Source organism: Electrophorus electricus, chromosome 25 (genome assembly GCF_013358815.1).
Source record: "Electrophorus electricus isolate fEleEle1 chromosome 25, fEleEle1.pri, whole genome shotgun sequence".
Classification (NCBI taxonomy): domain Eukaryota; kingdom Metazoa; phylum Chordata; class Actinopteri; order Gymnotiformes; family Gymnotidae; genus Electrophorus; species Electrophorus electricus.
Window position 1 is genome coordinate 176,415 of NC_049559.1, and position 19,109 is coordinate 195,523.

Genomic DNA, 19,109 nt, shown 5'->3' on the forward strand with positions numbered 1-19,109 from the left:
AAAAGCTAAAAAAATTTAAATATTCCCTCAATCTCCGATGCCTCTCAATCTCTCTCTCACACACACACACACACACACACACACACACACACACACACACACACACACACACACACACACACACACACACACACACACACACACACACACACACAATATTCATTACAGAAAATGAACCCTGATAACTTGGAAGTTCTTAAATATAAAATCATACAAATTGATTTAATAATACACAAAATGTAGAAAAAGATTATAAAAAACATCAGACATTTGACAGTTCACCAAAACTCATCAGCCTCCTCTTGGGAGTAGGACACAATACTACAAGAGAAATGAAGAGTCAGGACTCATTCAGATACTTCTACAATAAAACACATCAAAGTCACCCCCCACACACACACCCCTCACCTGTTATCTTTGTCTTCAGACAGCCAGGGCTCAGGGCTCTGGTTCTCGGAATCTTCCTTCTTGGGACTCTGAAAAATCCATTTTCACATGGCGATTAGGAGAGACAGGACAGCTGCAGGACATCCTCATGGTCATGTGACTGACTGCTCCAGTGAACATGGACACCTGCTGCTGACAAATCCTGTACATATGCGTGTGTGCGCGTGCGTGCGGGTGTACCTGTTCTTTATCTCTCTCTCTCCCCTGTAAAACCATCATCATGTACTTGTGCAGGGGGTCTGTGAGATCCCGGCCTGTGTTCTCTCCTCCTCCAAGAGAGGAGTCCTTCAACACATCGGGTCCTGCTGTGTCTCCGTTTGTCTTCATGGGGCCTCCATCACACTGCGCCTCCCCTCTACTCTCTGGGAGAGCCTCCTGCTGAAGCTGGAGAGAGACAGAGAGAGAGAGAGAGAGAAAGAATTTGTTCCTGTACAAATACTCAACATTTATAACCGATATAGTTCATAACTGTGAAGACATTTTTGCACAAGCATGTGTGTACACACACACACACCCAACCCACCCACCAGCTCCTGCTCCACCCTCTCAAGGTCTCCCTTCCCACACTCCTGGGCCTCCTCTCTCTCTCTGCATCCGCTCTCCTTCCTCCTCCTCTCTTCCCGACAGCTCTTCTCTCCATCATTATCCTCATCTTCCTCCCTTGTTCTGGCAGCAGCTGTGGATGAAGGAGGCACGGCTGGAAACACTCAGGACAGTAACAAACACTAGCAGTGGTGACGCGGGTGACGCTGTTCCCTACTGTGTCCATCATCATTTCTTTCTTGCACTCAGTGCTTTGCATCGCTGTGCAGTCACAGTGAGCTCTGTGGTATGCGCTACAGAATGACAGGCTTGGAATAAATACTGAATTCCAAATGCAATTCTTTTCTTTTGCCTCATCAGAACTATTCTTGAGAAGTTCATGTAGTTTCTGAAACGAGTTACCTTGTGGATATTTTTTTTGTCCAGGCTGCAGCAGGGCAGTGTTAACCTAAGAATGTTATTCTACAGCTAAACTAACCTCAGCACTGCTGCTACTGCTATCAGCGCAAACAGACACACACGTTTAAAACGGGATGATCTCTTTTGGGTTAGCTGACTTACTGTCTTCTCCGCAAGTGAGGTGGAGAGAGCCGTCTCTCTCTCGCTGGCTGTCTGGAGCGCTGTCTCTCTCTCGCTGGCTGTGTGGTCTGTGAGCGAGGTCCACGAGCCACTGTGGTTCCTGGAGCTGCTCAGAACTGCAGTGGAGGTCTGTATTGAGAGACAGAGAGAGAGCGCGAGAGAACTCTGTCAGTCTCATGAGTACCACAGGGAAGTGGGTACACATGAACAAACAGGGGGAGTGAATGGTGGTGTTACCTGGCAGGGGCTCTGTGAGATCCTGTATACTGATTTTCTCAGGCTGGGGTGAAGACTCTTGGGATGATGTGGAGACCTCCTGCAATTCAGGGGACCTAAGAAACAGAAGCCAACACAATCTCGAGAGCAGCATATCACGTACTGATGCGTGAGAGCGTGCATGTGTGTGTGTACGTACCTGCAGTGGTCCTGGCCTGTGCTCTTCATCTGTAGGCTGCTTGGTGGTGTGATGTGTGTGTGGTCTCCAGAGGACTCAGCAGTGGCAGTGGGTATAGGAGACACCACACTGCCACAACTCAGACTCGCAAACGTCACTGCTGCGCCGTCTCCCCCTGAAGACCCCGGACGCCTTTCTGCACCTACACACCAACACCAGAACCAGAATCAAGACTGTCACAGCAACACCAGAACCAGTGTTAAGACCGTCACAGCAGCAACCTGTGGTAAAGGCTGTGGTAAAACAGGCCAACCTTTGATGTCTGGTTTAGTACCAGTCCGCTGTTCAGAGGCAGCAAGACCAGTAGAGCGAGGACACTGATGAACTTACTCATTGCCAACCAGTGTGAATGAAGTGTTTTTAACACGCAGCATAATACCAAGCTAAGCAATAGCAAATCCCACCAGCCATGACATGAAGATCTATGAGCTTATCAGTCATCAGCTTTCCGTTTACAAACAGACTTGGAATATTACCACATGAATACTAGCTCTCCACTCTATAAAGTGCACTTACCTTGGTCAACATGTGCTCTAGGTCGGGACTTGGAGGCACAGACAGGGGTGGACGACAGGCGTCTGGGCGGAGGAGAGCCCACCCTTGGTGTAGTCCTGTGATTGGTCAGCTCTCTGTCTATGTAGAAGGACTGAATGGCCGGTTCGTTCAGAGTCACTGCGTGCGGAGAAGGGGCCGCTGGTCTGATGTGGTGCGTTGCAGGATAGAGGCGGGAGGGAGCTCCAGACGGAATATGAGCCACAGCTGCTGCCGCTGCCCTCTGCTGGTAGGTCCTGTACGCCTCCTCCAGAGACTCCGCCTCCTTCTCCAGCTCCCTAATGCGGGCCAGAGCCGCTGCCACACGCTCTGTGCCCAGCTCAGGGGAGCCACTGCGGGGCCAGAGTGGCCGCTGCCCCCTGCTGGCCAGCCCTGGGTCAAACATGCCCTCATCGTAACCCAGCCGGGCCTTAAGTAGACTGCCCTCCACATAAAGATCAGGGGGTGCCACTTTATCGGAGCTCAGATGGAGAACGGAACAGTCTACCGGTGAAGGCCTGGGTTTACGAAACACCTCGTTCTCCAGAGCTATGATCCAAACATGGAACATCACCGCAAAATGTACAAGGAGAAGAGATGAGAAAAGAGAAGAAGAAAGGAAGCAGAACAGGAAACTGAGTATCAAGACAAGTCACAAGACCAACCACCAGAAAAGAAGGTAAAGTTGTAGTTTGTAAAATTGGCTAAAAGACTATAAAACTACATGCTGGATTTACAGAAGCTTTCAGCACAAGCTTATGCTGTATTGTGGACTGTGGAGCACTGTGGACATGTCAGGGCTGGGGATCCCAAAGAATGACAATGCACAGATCATCTAAAGGCAGCAGAGCAGGACGTTAAACACAGAGAGGGTTCAGCCCTCAGCTACACGACCGCTCTGGTTGGTGTGAGCTTTGGTGAATCCGGCCAGGAGAGGAGACCTGATAAGAGCACAGAGACTACAGACATGCTGGAGCACCTTGCTGGGTGTGTCGGAGCTGCCGTTTGAGCTCCTCAGTGTGGGCAGTCATCCACCTGGTCCTCTCCTCACACTCCAACAGCTGGGACTTCATCTGAGCACTGCGCTCCACCTGCACAGAGGATCCTTACTGCAGCCCTCAGACCGTAGGCCAACAGGACCCTGAGGTCACGCCAGACCACGAAGAATCCCTGCAGTATCAGCATTATGACTGCAGATCTATTTTCCAAATTATTTTGCTCTTGTTAAACTTTTAAATCATATGAAAATAGAATGAATATCCAAAGTGCCAGATTATGGGAGATTTGCTTCTCTCTACAGCTATAATGGTTAGAGGTCCTAAAGCTTGATGAATTGAGCAGAGACATTTCATAGCAAGTGACATGTGGGAATGAGCATAACATCACAAACTGGACTTGTGATTCCCCTCACACAGACCTCCTGCCGTCTAACTACGTCATAGCTACAAGCTCTTCTCCAGATGGAGGACTGCTAACCTCCTGTGTGAGCTGAGTGTGGAACACCTGCTGCTGGCTCTGGAGCTCCTCCTGGTGGAGGCGGTGAGCCGTGTGCAGGCGCCGGAGCTCTGTCTGCAGGGCCAGCACCTCCTGAGAGGGGACGCTCAGCTCTGGAGAAAGGGAGCAACACCCAGCAGATGAAAGTCTTTATAAGGCTGCTTCCCTATGACATGAATGAAAATTCAGAGGGTGTAGTGTAGGAGAGGACATTATGGTGGGAGCTGATCTGTCCCCCCACTGCAGTAATCACATAACAGGGGCTTACACTGGTCACAGTGCACTAGGGAAGTGCTGGACAGTGAGCAGAAATGTACCACTTAATGAAATGCAGAACTAAGGGAGGGCATTTGTTTCTAACTGCAGTGCACTAAATCAACATATTGAATACAAAGAACAGTGGTCACGTTCACTTTTGACTTCAGGGAAGATGAGATGAAGAGTTACTAATACTGAGATTTAGCCCAAATGAGGGCAAAGTTTCTGTTCTATATAAACAAAATGGGCTGTTAATCATTATTATTATTAGAGGAACAACACTCGAAGACCCAGGGAGCTTTTCACATTTTGGTCAAGTTCACACTGGGCTCAAAAGTGAACAGTACAATTTAGCCAATGTAAATCCTGTACGAACCAATCAGGTGTGATATTACTGGGGTTAGGATACAGATGACAAATGTTTCACTCTCCATTTCAAGTCTCCTTGAGTGCTGTGCCTAGTGAGTGGGCAGTGTTAGCTCAGTGGTTAAGGTACTTGAACCGGCAACCTTCCGATTACAAGTCAAGTCCCACCGCTGCCAAGTTTCCACTGTTGGGCCCCTGTGCAAGACCCATAACCCTCAATTGCTCAAATACTCAGTCATAACTAAGTTGCTTTGAAAGCGTTGGCTAAATGCTGTAAATGTAAGAGTGAGCTGGTGCCTCCATCATCTGACTCCGCCTCCCTCGTCTGACCCCGCCTCCCCCAACCCCTCTAAACTGCTTCCCAGCACTCACTCAATCTCAGCCAAGAAGGCCAAGCTGCCAAGCCAAGCATAACCAGAGAAACCTCTTTCCTGTCTGAAAAGGCCACATCCCCATTTGACCTCTTCTAAAAAAAAAAAAAGCCTGCACATCTGGACAACAAACCACCCTTGAGGGAAAATGCCCCGTGTGTTTTTCAGATTTAGCCTGCAAGTATGTCGCCTTTATCCTTCAGAATAAAATAAAAAACTAAAGCTTCATCACTTCAGGAACTTTGAAGTAGCTTTGATGTCTGTCATTAAGTCTTGAGATTAAGGAAACCAACAGGATTACTGGCGGGACTGCACGCACCTCGGCGGAGTCTCTGCACCTCCTGCTGGTGCTCATCCAGCTGCTCCTTCAGTAGATGCACATGGGTGTGCAGCTCTCTCCGCTCTTTGCGCAGGGCGGCATGGTCACCCAGGTCCTCCAGTTTCTCCCGCAGCTCAGCATTCTGCTGTCTCAGCTTTGCCACGTCCGCCCGCGCCAACTCCAGCTCCGCCTGCAGTGCCAGGCACACGACCACATCAAAGACGCGTCACATCACCGATCAGGCCAACAGACAGACAGGTTCTTGAGGTGTGGGGTTTTTTCTACTCACGCATACTTCACAGATGTATTTGTTATATACTCACATCTGTGATAAATAACATCGTTCTCATTTGTAGAATAAGAATAAAGTTTAATTAGCTATTTTAGGATCTTAATTTATCACTCATTTTGCTTGTTTTGGCATTAAGGTTGGCACTTGGTACACGACATCAATTTAACACAAAAGGACACAATAAAAAGCTACAAGTGAAAGGTCAGAAAAGTTTGACATAAATATGAGCATACAAGTCAGGTTTAATGCCATGCCTCCATATACTTCAAATACAGCAGTACAGTACACAAGACTGAAGTGTGAATGCAAAACCTGACAAAGGATTGAGTGTGTGCGCGCGCGTCTCCATGCCTGCTACCGTGGTGTGTGCGCGCGCGTCTCCATGCCTGCTACCGTGGTGTGTGCGCGCGCGTCTCCATGCCTGCTACCGTGGTGTGTGCGCGCGCGTCTCCATGCCTGCTACCGTGGTGTGTGCGCGCGCGTCTCCATGCCTGCTACCGTGGTGTGTGCGCGCGCGTCTCCATGCCGCTACGATGTGGAGTGTAAGAGCAAAAGAGGGCTCTTACCTGCACACGTTTGAGTTGTGATGCTGTTTGGGTAAATTCCTCCAACTTTGAGTCGAGGACAGCAGTTTCTTTCTGGAGCCGCAACATCTCCTCTGTGCAAGAGAGAAACCACGAGGTAAACACCTCCACCAACTCACCTGTACAATCTCACGGGTGCGCAAACATTTGACATAATCAGTGTAGCTAATGGTAAACATCAGTTTCAGGTTCTTACAGTGAGTCACAAACCTTTATTTCTTTTCTCGTCATCCGTGAGCTTTTCTGTCCTCCTCGTGTAGTCGTCCTTCAGTTCCTGCTGATATCTGAAGAAAGCAATTGGCCATTAACTACAGATTCACCACAATGTAGTCAGTATCACTTCCATATGAGCAGGTGTGCATGTGACTGTGCAGAGTACATTTCTACTCCAGAAAAGGCTTCTCCTTTCTATTTATATCTATCTTTTTGCATATACACAGGATAAGATGTAAAATATCCTTTGCCATTAAAACTCCATTAGAGCTTCACATAAGGCCCGTATCCAGCCTCAGTGTAGTTAATGCAATATACTGTGGCTAATGCGATACACTGTGGGATCTGTACCTTTTTACCTGCCTCCACGAGCAATTTCCAATCTCGCGCTTCTACCAATATTTAAAGCCTCTCGCACAAACCTAAATCACTTTCTTCTGAATCCCACGCTGTAGCACATTATTTGATAGAAAGTGTGTAAAGGTTAAACACGCTAATGTGCTAAGCACTTGATTATGTCTCCAAGTATGTCAACCCTGCAACAAACTAACACCCTGATAAAATACGCTTCAGTGTGCCAACCCCCACACACAAATTTACACCATTTTAACAATAACTTTAAAAAAAAAGAAAAAAAAAAGAGCAATCGTAAGCCAAATAAACCCATTTTACAGTGCAAACACAGCAGACACACATGTACAGTACAAAGGCAAAAACAATTATGCATGACCCTTTTGAATACCTGAGAATTAAGAATTATTATTATTAAGAGTGTAGACAGTCACTGCTCCCCAAACCTTCCCCGGAAGTTTAGTGTGGTCATGATAATTGCTGTGTATATTTCACCAGATGCTAATGCCAACTTGGCTCTTGAGATTCATGTGGGCAGTGTTGTTTTGCAGAGCCACACAGAGAATATATTTCATTAGCACTCATAGATGCGGCGTGCTACTACACTCACCCGTGTGCTTCTGTAGGGCTGCACTGCTACACTAACCCTCTATTCTGCCCCTAACGCTGACTGATGAAGCCACCTCGAGCCCCTGCAGTGGCGGTATATAAATGCAGCAGGACAGAGACTTTTGAAGGGAACATATCTATTGACTCAGCCAGTCATGGACTAGGACTGCCAGCTGAGATCAACCTCTCTGCATGCAAGCAGATTTCAAAACAGCAGGAAATGTGAGGGATTATGGCATACATGAAATCAAATACGACACATCCAGTACACAGTTACAGACAAATAAACCAAACTTGAACAGTTTCAGTGTTTCACTGAAACCTCCCGAGGGGTTTAACAGATCTTTAAGAGACCTTCATCAGACATGGGTTTGGTTAGGGTTTATCTTTAACAGGTCTTATAGATATCATAGATGGGTTTCACTGTTTCATCTATAGTGGTTACGATTACTGCAATGTAGCTAGGTTACTGGCTATTTAGTATTTATTGTTAATTGTTTATATACTGATAAATCCATCTGGGTCTGATGTTTCATTTTTAAAATAACATTTTCTGAAAAAAAATTCTTGATGTTTTGTCTGTTGTTTTTAAGGAAGGATTTGCCGTTGGCCCCAGTATGTTCGTCTTTATCGGGTAAGTGACATTTGTAACAAATCTTCAGTGTCTCAAATCTGATTTAGATTGCCATCTTGTGGCTGCATGAGGAACACTCAGAAATGGAGTGATGACTGGACTGGACTAAAAACTAAAACGGCTGCAGGTTTGCTTACGTTAAATCTCTTGGGAATTTTAGTACTTGGTTCAAAAGCCTTCTGAAAAGAGAACTGAAATAAAGATCAGCTCTTCTCATACCACAATACACAAGTCACAATCATTTACCAACCTCCCTGTGCCTAGGAGTTAGGTGTGACTACACAATTATTTTCACAAACCATTCAGAAAGCATTGTTAAGATCTGGACTGGAATATTTAGGCCTGATCTGAGCCATTCTGCATGATTACACCTCAGTCAACTGCTCCCTGCTGCTGGGGTCTCATGGACCACTGTGACGCCATTCTCCAGTGTGGTCTAATCTTTTGAGGAATGAAACTCTGGATAACACAGCTACTGCTGTGAATTCCTAATCCACAAAGTTCAGATCACTAAAAGATTTTTAATAAGTGACTAAAAACTGAAGATGATTTCAGAAAACCTAAATTAGAAATCCTGAAGCCTACAGCCACCCCAACTTCAGTAATCCTGTCCCTCTGCCTGAGAGGTGCCCGGGGCATTAATGAGGCCAGGTCCATACACTGTTTCCAGAAACTGTGCCTGTGCATTAATGTATCTGCTATGAAGTGAACTCACCCACTGCTTTAGCACATGTCTGAGAGCAATCACTGGGAAATGAGCATTTAACAGTGTATAGCTATAGGAATACAAGTCCTGAGCACAGTTAAATTCAGCTGTAAGTATGAAATGTTTACATCCTAAAATAGTGCAGAGGGAGTTTCATGTTGACCTCACTTTCTGAGTTCGTTGGCGAGTTTTTGGTCGTACGTGTCCTCCATGGTTTTCACAGTCGACTCCCTCCTCCTCAGGATCTCCTCCAAACTGCGCATCTTCTCCTCATGATCCTTACAGGACCTGCAGAAACAGGTCAGAACCCAGCCTGAAATCAGTACAGGTCAGAACCCAGCCTGAAATCAGTACAGGTCAGAACTCACTTCTCAAAAGCCTCCACTTGATGTCTCAGTTCATTCTCTCTATTGCGCACTGCCTCTAACTCCTTTAGCAAAGCTTGGCGTTGATTGTAGATTTCCTTTTCCTCAATCTAAAAAGGATAGAGGCAGATCATGGTTGTGAACATGGCAACTTATTGTTAATCATTTGCTCAGCAGTCTAGATTTTTTAGTTTTGAGAATAAATGAGGTAAAGAAAATCTGGTGCTATAATATCAATTGAACCCAGTCAACCAAAACTTTATTGAAGCACAAAAGCAGCGAGCTGATAAGTAAGCATGTGTACTATGGAACCCTCATGACCACCAAAGCTGCACACACTGATGAAGACAGTAAGGACTAATATGAAGTGGCACCTCCTGCTGTTTCTGTAGGCGCTCGATGGCATTTTTCTCTCGATTCATCAGAGCTTCTGCCTTCTGCTCGTAGGTTCTCTCCAAGGTACGTGTGATCTCCAGGAGCTCTTGCCGACACCTGTCCTGCTCCTCCCTCCGCACTCGAACCATCTCCACCTCCTGGAAGTGCTGCACCTGGACCAGACGAAGAGCATCCCAAAGATAAAAACAAACAACAAAATACAAATATACAGCCTTCTTCCTGCATCTTTTCAGCCATTAAAAGAAACGGGAATCTAGGATGATTGAATTACAACCTGAAATCTTTCCAGAGCTTCCCAGACTTGCAATAAATAAACTGCACTGCCTAACAAACATCAATAACAACCGGACAATTACAGTGCCCATTACAATGTTACCAACACCCATCACAGAACTAGAAATACTCTACAATTAAACTGTCATTATGAGTAATTCTATGCAGTGATATCTAATTTACATGGGAAGATCTTGGCGGCAGACACGTGGTGTGCATTGAGACAGGACTGTGAAGAAACACCTTCACTTTCAGCTCTGTCTGCGATTGCTCCTCCATCTCCTTCCTGTATGCGGCGAGCTTTGCCTCCACAGAAGACCAGCGATGGCCCTGTTGTCTCAGATCTTCGTACTCCTCATCGATCAGCTGCAGCTTCCTGACTTCAAGCCACAATCCCAGTTGTCATGTTATCATATAGGCTAGGTAATGCATGACCCTACAATACCATAATCTAAAACTAGAGGGACTGAGTTAATAGGGATCTCTTAAAGAACAGGATGTTACCGAGGGACTCTGCAGAAGACTGGGCAGTGGAGGTCTGTGTGTCAACATCTCTGCGCTCATGGATGTGGTGGTCAATTAACTCAGACAGGAGGCTTATTAATAAACCTGCACCAGGAATAAGAAGATGCTTAAACCATCTGATGTTAAGATTATGGTTATTGTTCTTGTCATGGTAACAGAATACAGTCATAGATCACATTTCCCTGCATCTCTCAAGAACTTCTATCTTAATAAGAAATGAAGACTCAAATTTTTAAAAGTACCTACCTTTCTGTCCATTCTGAGTATTTGATACCTGCAGTGTCAAAAAACACATTGTTTTAATTAATATTGCTCTTTAATTGAACTATTTCCTTCAACATAAATATTATACTAGAAGCATATACATACTAAATAATGGTAGTGCATTTACCAGAGATTTATATAAAGGTGAATGTGGACCAAGCTTCATAAACTGTAGCAGGTCTCTTGTTGAGAAAACCTAAAAATATAATGGACCGCGTCACTCAGTACATCACTATATCAAAAGTTGCCCATGGAAATACAGAAGTCAAAAACCACTAATAGAGGTTTTCAGCTAATTCAAGTAATTAAGCAACTGTCTGGTGTATTTTGCTCTGAACTGAACCATAAACAATCTACAGTTTGTCAGACTTAGATATACACAAATACATTTTTTCACATAATTTGAAAAACACAAATATGAAAAACACTTCAGCAGTTATCTGTTAATGGTTATTAACGGAGTTGGTATATTCACAATATTTTAAAATTACTGAATATTCTCTGTGTCTAATACTTAGACAGATGTTGACTTGTACTTAAAAAAGTGATCAAATGTAAAGATTAATATAGCACTGCTGTCTGAACACATCTGAGTGCAACACTCAGTTTAATTTTCCTTCCAATGCTGTGCTATATCTTATACCTTGTCCTTGCTCATACCACACTCTGGGTAAAACACAGACAGCGTGTACTCATAGCCAGAGCTTTGTAAGTGGTCTATGACCAGGCTGTTGGATGCCAGAACCGAGACTGGATGTGCCTGAGCTGTGGCGGCGGCGGGTGTCCCATGGGCCAGTGGTGGCTGCAGTTCCTGGATCATCTGATTCCGGAGTTGTGTCTGAGGCAGAGAAAAAGGCACAGGTGACATCTGGGATCAAGTACTAAAATGCACTAAAGAAAAGCTGAAACCATCAGGAATTACGCCTGATGCTGTCAGTTTTTACACAATACAGTTTTTTATACATTTTATACAAAATAATTCCCAGTATAAAGATAGTAAGCTAGTCGTTTGAAATTTCACACGTGAAAATTTGCATAATCTATTAAATCTTTTCCACCAAATTCACTCCAAGAGCTGCGTAAGCAAAACATCAGACGAGAACCTAGGACTGGCTAGCTAGCTGAGTCCGGCGTTTTATCGATCAGATTTATTGGTGGGTGTGCTGTAGTAGCCAGTTATCTAGCTAACATCGTGCCAGTGATGTCGCCCTCTTTGTTACCAGCCAGATGGAGGTTTAACACAACCAGTCCATTTGGGTGTGGAACCAGCCTGCCATGTGACTATTAGACACAATCTGTTTACGTGCTTATCCCCATACACGCGTTCGTCTTTCCAGGAAAAGGGAGGCAAAAAAAATTCAACCAGTGGCTAGAGGACTAAACAGTACACTGTACTCTCGGAAGCAGCCTTATGGATCCAGCAGGACGGAGAGTCTGCCGGCAGGCTACAGACCTTCAGAGAGTCCAGAACACCCCTGGCTTTGAGCGTCTGGTGAAGCCTCCGTCTCACAGCCTCCGAAGACAAACTCTGCTCTTCACAGGCACACATTTCTGAGCGCTGATCAGTCATAGAGGCGCAAGGCTCACTGTAGCAACACGAGCTAACACGGGCTTTGAACCCCCGGGGGGGGGGGGCAACAACAACGACAACTAACGACGCCTGTCGGTTTAAACCGTGACCCTGCTGTTGTTATGGTTATATTTCCGGGTTCTAAATGTGTAACCGTCATGATGTTGTTTTATTTCCGGGTTTTTGTTGATGACGCTATAGAAAATGATCCATGCCTTTTTGGCTACATGTAATTTTAATTTCCTTGTATGCTCGAATAAATCATTGAACAGAGATATGTATAAACTGTATATAGGTAATTAAATATAAAGACAGTATTTGTTCTACTTTGAAACCACAAGAGTCACGTTTCAAGAAGCATATTGTACTGGTTGTGTCGTCCTGACGTGCGCCTCCTCTGGAAGGTTTGTGGCTCTTAGTTCAGATTAAACGAATATTCGATTGTTATTCCGCTCATGTACGCAAACCCGCTAAAGCATTGATTTGTATGTAGGGATATAGCTAGCGAATAGTATTCTGCGACTACATTAGGTATAGTATTAGCTGGCTAACGTAGCTAAATGTTTCCGAGATGCTAACCTAAGATTACTGAGACCTTTGCAGTTTGCAAACAGATAAACAACGATGTCTGGAAGTTTCTACTTTGTCATGGTTGGTCATCATGACAATCCAGTCTTCGAGATGGAATTTCTCCCTCCTGGAAAAGCAGAATCCAAGGTATTCCTATCTGTGTGGTTAAATACGTTAATCTGATGTATAACGATATCTAGAGGGATTGTTGAGGACGCATAAAAGGGGCTGAAGATGGCTGAAGGCAAAAGGAGATAGGCAGGCCATTAATACCAATGTGCAACCTGATGCTTTCAATCTTTTTTTAACACAATACCTCTTTATTGAAGGATGACCACAGACATTTGAATCAATTCATTGCTCATGCAGCCCTTGATTTGGTTGATGAGAACATGTGGCTGTCCAACAACATGTACCTGAAGACTGTGGACAAGTTCAACGAGTGGTGTGTGTCTGCATTTGTCACTGCTGGTCATATCCTTTTTACCTAAATACACGCGTAGAAGGTTTATGTTATAAAAGGAATTTAAAAAGTCAGCTATTTTGTTTAAAGTAACAATGTTCTCCTTTTTTTCTGACACAATAATTTTACTATATTAAGGAAAGGCTGATTAGTTGCCCACATTCTGCATATAGGAACAAGGCTGTGAATTTTGCCTCATCAATTCTCTGTGGTGTTGTTTCTCTAAAAGTAAATGCTCCGATCCCCCTTGGGAGGGCTGGTTTCATATGCCTGCTTTTCAGGGTGCCTGAAATGTAGATGTGGTGTAACGTTTGGAACATTAGTAAACCCTACATTTATGGCTTTGAATATACACTAAGTTGCCAGTTTATTTGCTAGACCTGTCTAGTAGCATCTTGTACTTCATTTGCTCTTAGATTGAATTTGCCTTTGCTTGGACTCTAAAACCTGGCTCAGCAGGTAAGTATTCAGAGTTGTTTGTTTGTTTTGTTTAACAAAAGATGTTGAACTGCAGCAACTACACTGGACTAAACAGGACCAGTGCTGAAAAAATATGCTTGGACCAGGATAGACAGAGCAGTGGGAGCTCAGTGATTAAGGTACTTGACTTGTAATAGGAAAGTTGCTGGTTCAAGCCCCACCACTGCCAAGTTGCCAGTACTGAGCCCCTCAGCAAGGCCCTTAACCATCATTGGCTCAAGTTGTACTGTCATAATTATCAATTTGGATAAAAGCATCAGATAATTGTAAACAGACAGAAATGCAAAACATTTTTAAAACGCCACACAGACATCCTTAACAGTCCGTTTACATATGAGGTTCATCATGCTTCACGACGTACGCCAAGAAGACGGGATCAAGAACTTCTTCAGCGATGTTTATGACTTGTATATTAAGGTAAGCCAAAGTGTTTGAGCCCATGTAGCATGTTGGTGAAATAACTCACCTTAAAGCATGCGCTTCCCTTTTTCTCCTTCCAGTTTGCAATGAATCCCTTCTATGAAGTTAACACACCCATCCGCTCCACAGCCTTTGAAAGAAAAGTGCAGTTCCTGGGGAAAAAGCACCTCTTAAGTTGATTCAAAGTATCTTCTGTGTTGATCGTTTACCCAAGTTTTCATTAAAATGTTCAAATTTCATGTTTGTTTACTTACTCTGGCTACTATAGGTCATGTTTGTCTTTCTCCCTTTACCATTTGTAAGAACTGATTTTGAAATTTCAACATGTGCAATGTTTACTCTGCAGTATTTCCCCCATCACTATGCATGCCTTCTCTGTCCTCTTCCCTATCACTATATGACTCTTCTAAAATTATATAAAAGCCCAAATGTACCCTTGTAATATGGTGGAATATGGTTTTTTTTTAAAAACAAAAAAAACCCCCAAGCAACCTTGTAATATATGAGGAAGAAACTGTGCTCTTATACCGATGATCTCATTTCCACGAGCACACAATCTGCTTTTAGAAAATTGCATCTTGTAAACTCCTCAACCTTAATTAAAAACCTTATACAATTGTCATTACACAAAACTTGTATAATTTATATATGCAGTTATATGTGTGTAGAGTATGTAGCTCATCTGGTGCTTTGAACAATCCCTGCTGGCCATCCTTTACTCCTTCATTAATAGTTTTTCACTACAGGACTGCTGTTGACAGGGTCTGACTATGGTGGCAAATCACCCCTCTCAACCTCGCAGTGACAGTGACACATGCAGAAACCGCAGCCAAACTGCTGTGTCTGATACTCGTACCAGTCAACTCTCTCATTTACTTTGTGTACAGAGTAGAATTATACTATATAAAATCTAAAGCAAACATTACTGGGCATTGAATTAAGTGCATAATTTCATACACTTGCTTACATACTTCAACCCTAGTTTAAGGAAAAGTGAAACGTACAGGGCCCTGTAGCAAAGGCAAACACTTAAAACTGTTGTTTACACATACAGTGGATGTGCTGGACCAGACAGACACATCATTTATCTCATATGCCATCTGATCAACATTAGGACTCCAAATCATTACCCGTTCAAAATGACAAATACTAGTATAAAGTTTGTCAAAATGTTGACAGGGCGATCTGTTCACCATGTTTTCTACCAACAGAAATCACCCATAGCATCAAACACAGAGTACTTATGAACTTCATTAATAAAGATAACACTTAGACCACCACACAAAAACCAAGACCTCAACATTGTCCAGTATTCCTACTTTAATTTCCCTCATCACCCAAAACAACCTCACATCTAGTTACTGTTAATTCTGTTAATACAGGTTTAATTGAAGTGTACTTAATTTTGAAAAGATCATAAACTAAAACATTTCATGCTTAAAAAACGAAATAGAAAATCAACACTGTCAATTATTTCAGCTTTCTTTTCATTTAATTGCAGCTTAAAGATTTTAGTGCTTTTGATTTATAATTTAAGTACGCTACATTTTCATTCTGTGGTAATATATCACATTCTAAATCTTCGCTTTGGCACTCCACACAGTCCTTTAATGTTAATAGATTAGACATTCAGCCACAGTGTACCAGTCCCTCTGGGTTAATCTTTGTTACAGGAAGTGAAACTTCATAGCTTTATTGCATTGTTCTCAGTCTTAATATTAGAATGTAATGCTTAATATATCAATGTTTTCAGAGAAAACTCTCTAATATCTAGGTTCTTACAATCAGACACCTCAGGCTGCCTTTAGAACTCAGTCATGTTTTGAAAAAAGTCTACTAGAACATCACCCAGTGAGAACAACCCAGTGTTTTGGAACAAGTGCAGGTCTAATGTAGCATGACCTCAAAGACGATGCAGACTCGTCCTGTTCAATGGCCACTTCAATTCACTTATTACAAGGTGTCCTTCTCCCGCTCGTCAACAGCAGGGGGCACTACCACGTGGCTTCCTGTGAAGATTAACCGTGTCTGTGGGGATGAGATGCTCCGCCCTGTCCTCCGTCGCAAGCACTCTCCTCACGGCCTCCTCGAACGCCGCCGCCACGTTGGTGGCGTCCTTGGCACTCGTCTCATAATACGGGTAGTCGCCGTTCTCACGGCACCACTGCTGTGCGTCCTCGGACACCACCTGCCGCTCGCTCATGTCCACCTTGTTCCCGAGCACGACGAATGGGAACGTGGACGGCTCCTTCACGTCTGCGTAGTACACAAACTCTTTCTTCCAGTTGGCCAGGTTGTGGAAGCTCTGGCTGTCGTCCACACTGAAGGTGAGCAGGCAGCAATCAGAACCACGGTAGAAGGGCGTACGCAGACTGCGGAAACGCTCCTGACCTGCCGTGTCCCATATCTGCAGAGTGACCGAGCGCCCGTCCACCTCCAGCTCCTTGTTGAGGAACTCCACTCCAATGGTGTGGAACAGATGGCTGTCAAACTTATCTGTGACGTAACGGTTCATGAGGGAACTCTTACCCACACCACCGTCTCCCAGGAGAATCACTTTCAGGAGGGACGACTTAGAAGACATTGTGATTCTCCACTGTTCCTTGAAACTGGAGGTTGAAATTTTCCTTGAAACTGGAGGTTGAAAAGGTTCAATGCACAGTTCAGATCTCTGAGTGTTAAGGGCTCTTATGATCTCAGAATCATTACAGGCCTTCAAAAAAATTCATTTTGGTTCCCTTACTGCTGTAATCTACTGTGATGAAGACCCCCTACACTGTAGTAACTTGTACTGTGATGATGACCCCCTACATTGCAGTAACCTGTACTGTTATGAAGACCACCTGTGTACTCTGTGTTTCATAACATGAAAACAAGCAATCCTGATGATGTTGTGAATAAACACTGTTGTCCTGGAACAAGATCAGAAAAAGAAAGCAAACCGCATGTTTTTCTTACCTTTTTAGTACTTTGAAAAATTCACCATTATCGATCTGGAACAGAAAGTTAAGCATGCAAGGACATGAGTGCATAAGCTCACTGAATATACAAATTCCCAATCAACCAATGAATGAATGAATGAATGAATGAATGTGTCTATACAAGAGCAGCAACACGGATTAAAACAGGGCCTTCATCTGTATTACCACCCCACCACTAACATGCACATGTATTTCATCAATTCCTACCCCTATCTGTCCTGCCTTAGCCAAGAACCAGAAATGTGCAGCACAGCTGCTCTGAGCAAGAACACTTGCTTTTGTAAAGATCTTCCTTTAGCTGATGGACCTGTTTGCCACACCACTCTCCCATCCCACCATGTAAACAACAACTCCAAAGATGCTCAGAACAATTTGGTCATTATAGTTTTAACAGGCCACTCTTACTCAATTGTCAGACTTGTGATTTCAGCGTGCAAAGGACAGCCATGCTTTGTAAGGCTGCAGGTCTTCTATGGTAATTAATGTGCAGCCAGTAACGCTGCATTAAACCATTGGTATTTTTACACAGAACTCAGAGACCATGTAGAAATAAAAAAGAGCTTGTCTACCGTAATATAAATACAAAATTACTGTTAACTAACGTCAAGTCCTATGTCAGCGGGTCTTGGTCGCGTGAATCAGTGTTTCCTGAGGATCACATGCAGTGGCGTTCAGCGTTGAAGAGGTGGTCAGAGGAAACAGGTCAATCAACATTTAACCTGCTGTAATGGAAAATCGAGCAAAATGTCACTCGCGTAGCTAAGGAATTATACATTTTAGGCAGAACTATGATAGGAAATTGTTTTATTCCAAACTATACTTAAATATATAAAATTGTGATGATTATTCTGTACAAAGGGCTGGTCATATATATTGGTTTCTCGGATCACGACGACTTCTATGTTAGTTAACCTAGGTTAGCTAGCTTGAACTCTTATTTGATATATTTTAACGTACGACCAACCTTGGTTATGTGGAATACAAATAAACCAATGTAAAAAGTAAATGTGACTGACATAGCTTCACACGAGTAACGTTAAAAATAGCCAGCTGCCTCGTTAACTATTCTAGGGTTAGCTATCTCTGTAAGAGTCCGGCAACACGTCCGAGTGTGATAGCTAAATGGGCTAGATGACTAGAATTAGTTGGGTTATCTTGACTTTAACGAGGAAGGGCTGGAGACGCGGAAACGCTAACGCTAGCTAGATACAACTAGATAAATATCTTAGCTAGGCTAGGTTAACAAGTTTACTAACCTAGTTACCTTAACAAATCTGGCAAGATGACGACACGGTAAAGATCGCAAACAAACTGCTATTAGGAGCTGTTATGTTTGTCATGTACAACGCTGCGGGTTTTGTTGTTAGGAGTAAGCTAAGCTAATCTACTAACTTACCTTTTCCTCAGGGCCCCTAGTTGAAATTGCCGACATGAAAACACTCATCATTGAACCATGAACGACGCTTACCTGTTAAGAATCTTTAAAACGTGTAACCTGAACGTCGTTTTGAAGACCATGTGTAATTTTGTTTAAACTAATGGAGTGTGCATTTCTGATGACTCTTCCTCACACAGCGTTAGCCACCGTGACGCGGTCTGCGTGTCACGTGACTAGCGTCTACTGACAGGAGCCCTTGAGCATAATGAATGTGAAACAGCGAAGCTTTTATTTTATTGTATTTGGTTTTGTTTGTTCATTTTAGAAATATATCGTTACGGTTTTAATCATCTGAAAAACACATGTCTCCTCTGAGTAAGACGCACAAACAGGTTCCGCGTCAAGCTAGTGCCTTATGTTTACACGTATGGCGAAAAGAGGACTAAAGACCAACTGACTACAGAAAAAACGGAGATGTTTTTCCCACCCTATAAAAACAGTACACATTACTGAGACTAAATACTATTCACATTCAAATCTCAAGCAAAAAATAATGTTTTATTAAACTGTAATTATAACAGAGCAGCATGGTCTTGGTAGGATTTAAAAATATATTGTCTCTCGTACACACAAACAGAACAAAAACTCAGGTAGAGAAAAAATGGAAACATCA

At 43.6% G+C, this 19,109-nt stretch overlaps 3 protein-coding genes across 8 annotated transcripts; 1 reads left to right on the forward strand and 2 right to left on the reverse strand.

The window, feature by feature from the left end:
• Window positions 1–93: 93 nt before the first annotated feature.
• Window positions 94–14,198, reverse strand: ofd1 (OFD1 centriole and centriolar satellite protein). Of its 3 annotated transcripts, none has more exons than XM_035522951.1 (22): window positions 14,124–14,198; window positions 11,218–11,412; window positions 10,702–10,770; window positions 10,557–10,584; window positions 10,290–10,394; window positions 10,029–10,165; window positions 9,491–9,664; window positions 9,120–9,226; window positions 8,920–9,039; window positions 6,449–6,522; window positions 6,221–6,312; window positions 5,363–5,552; window positions 4,031–4,161; window positions 3,534–3,645; window positions 2,540–3,103; window positions 1,985–2,165; window positions 1,807–1,901; window positions 1,552–1,698; window positions 975–1,123; window positions 628–831; window positions 409–476; window positions 94–321 (listed from the first exon to the last, which is right to left on the reverse strand). In XM_035522951.1, the coding sequence occupies exons 2-22, from the start codon at window positions 11,392–11,394 to the stop codon at window positions 279–281; spliced, it is 2,967 nt and encodes a 988-aa protein (XP_035378844.1). In that variant the 5' UTR covers window positions 11,395–11,412; window positions 14,124–14,198; the 3' UTR covers window positions 94–278. The 3 variants fall into 3 exon arrangements, with proteins under 3 accessions (XP_035378844.1, XP_026884038.2, XP_035378845.1); XM_027028237.2 differs by lacking the exon at window positions 14,124–14,198 and adding an exon at window positions 12,028–12,245; XM_035522952.1 differs by lacking the exons at window positions 94–321; window positions 409–476; window positions 14,124–14,198 and adding an exon at window positions 12,028–12,245 and having other exon boundaries at window positions 714–831; window positions 971–1,123.
• trappc2 (trafficking protein particle complex 2) lies at window positions 12,338–14,695 on the forward strand. 3 transcript variants are annotated; one of them, XM_027028235.2, is made up of 5 exons: window positions 12,338–12,548; window positions 12,748–12,861; window positions 13,044–13,188; window positions 13,989–14,074; window positions 14,158–14,316. In XM_027028235.2, exons 2-5 carry the CDS (start codon window positions 12,769–12,771, stop codon window positions 14,254–14,256), a joined length of 423 nt encoding a protein of 140 aa, XP_026884036.1. In that variant the 5' UTR covers window positions 12,338–12,548; window positions 12,748–12,768; the 3' UTR covers window positions 14,257–14,316. The 3 variants fall into 3 exon arrangements, with proteins under 3 accessions (XP_026884036.1, XP_026884034.1, XP_026884035.1); XM_027028233.2 differs by having other exon boundaries at window positions 12,339–12,548; window positions 12,759–12,861; XM_027028234.2 differs by lacking the exon at window positions 12,338–12,548 and having other exon boundaries at window positions 12,555–12,861; window positions 14,158–14,695.
• A 680-nt stretch (window positions 14,696–15,375) lies between these two features.
• rab9a (RAB9A, member RAS oncogene family) lies at window positions 15,376–18,671 on the reverse strand. Of its 2 annotated transcripts, XM_027028231.2 has the most exons (4): window positions 18,527–18,671; window positions 17,661–17,780; window positions 17,036–17,070; window positions 15,376–16,711 (listed from the first exon to the last, which is right to left on the reverse strand). In XM_027028231.2, the coding sequence occupies exon 4, from the start codon at window positions 16,659–16,661 to the stop codon at window positions 16,056–16,058; it is 606 nt and encodes a 201-aa protein (XP_026884032.1). In that variant the 5' UTR covers window positions 16,662–16,711; window positions 17,036–17,070; window positions 17,661–17,780; window positions 18,527–18,671; the 3' UTR covers window positions 15,376–16,055. The 2 variants fall into 2 exon arrangements, with proteins under 2 accessions (XP_026884032.1, XP_026884033.1); XM_027028232.2 differs by lacking the exon at window positions 17,661–17,780.
• Between the last annotated feature and the right edge of the window lie 438 nt (window positions 18,672–19,109).

Coding starts and splice junctions, on each gene's coding strand:
- ofd1 (XM_027028237.2), bottom strand. CDS start 12,144: ATGACTGATCAGCGCTCAGAAATGTGTGCCTGTGAAGAGCAGAGTTTG. Junction 10,166..10,289: donor GTCTTCTGCAGAGTCCCTCG/GTAACATCCTGT, acceptor TGTGGCTTGAAG/TCAGGAAGCTGCAGCTGATC. Junction 477..627: donor GAGAGAGAGATAAAGAACAG/GTACACCCGCAC, acceptor TGGATTTTTCAG/AGTCCCAAGAAGGAAGATTC.
- trappc2 (XM_027028235.2), top strand. CDS start 12,769: ATGTCTGGAAGTTTCTACTTTGTCATGGTTGGTCATCATGACAATCCA. Junction 12,862..13,043: donor CTGGAAAAGCAGAATCCAAG/GTATTCCTATCT, acceptor TCTTTATTGAAG/GATGACCACAGACATTTGAA. Junction 14,075..14,157: donor TTTATGACTTGTATATTAAG/GTAAGCCAAAGT, acceptor TTCTCCTTCCAG/TTTGCAATGAATCCCTTCTA.
- rab9a (XM_027028232.2), bottom strand. CDS start 16,661: ATGTCTTCTAAGTCGTCCCTCCTGAAAGTGATTCTCCTGGGAGACGGT.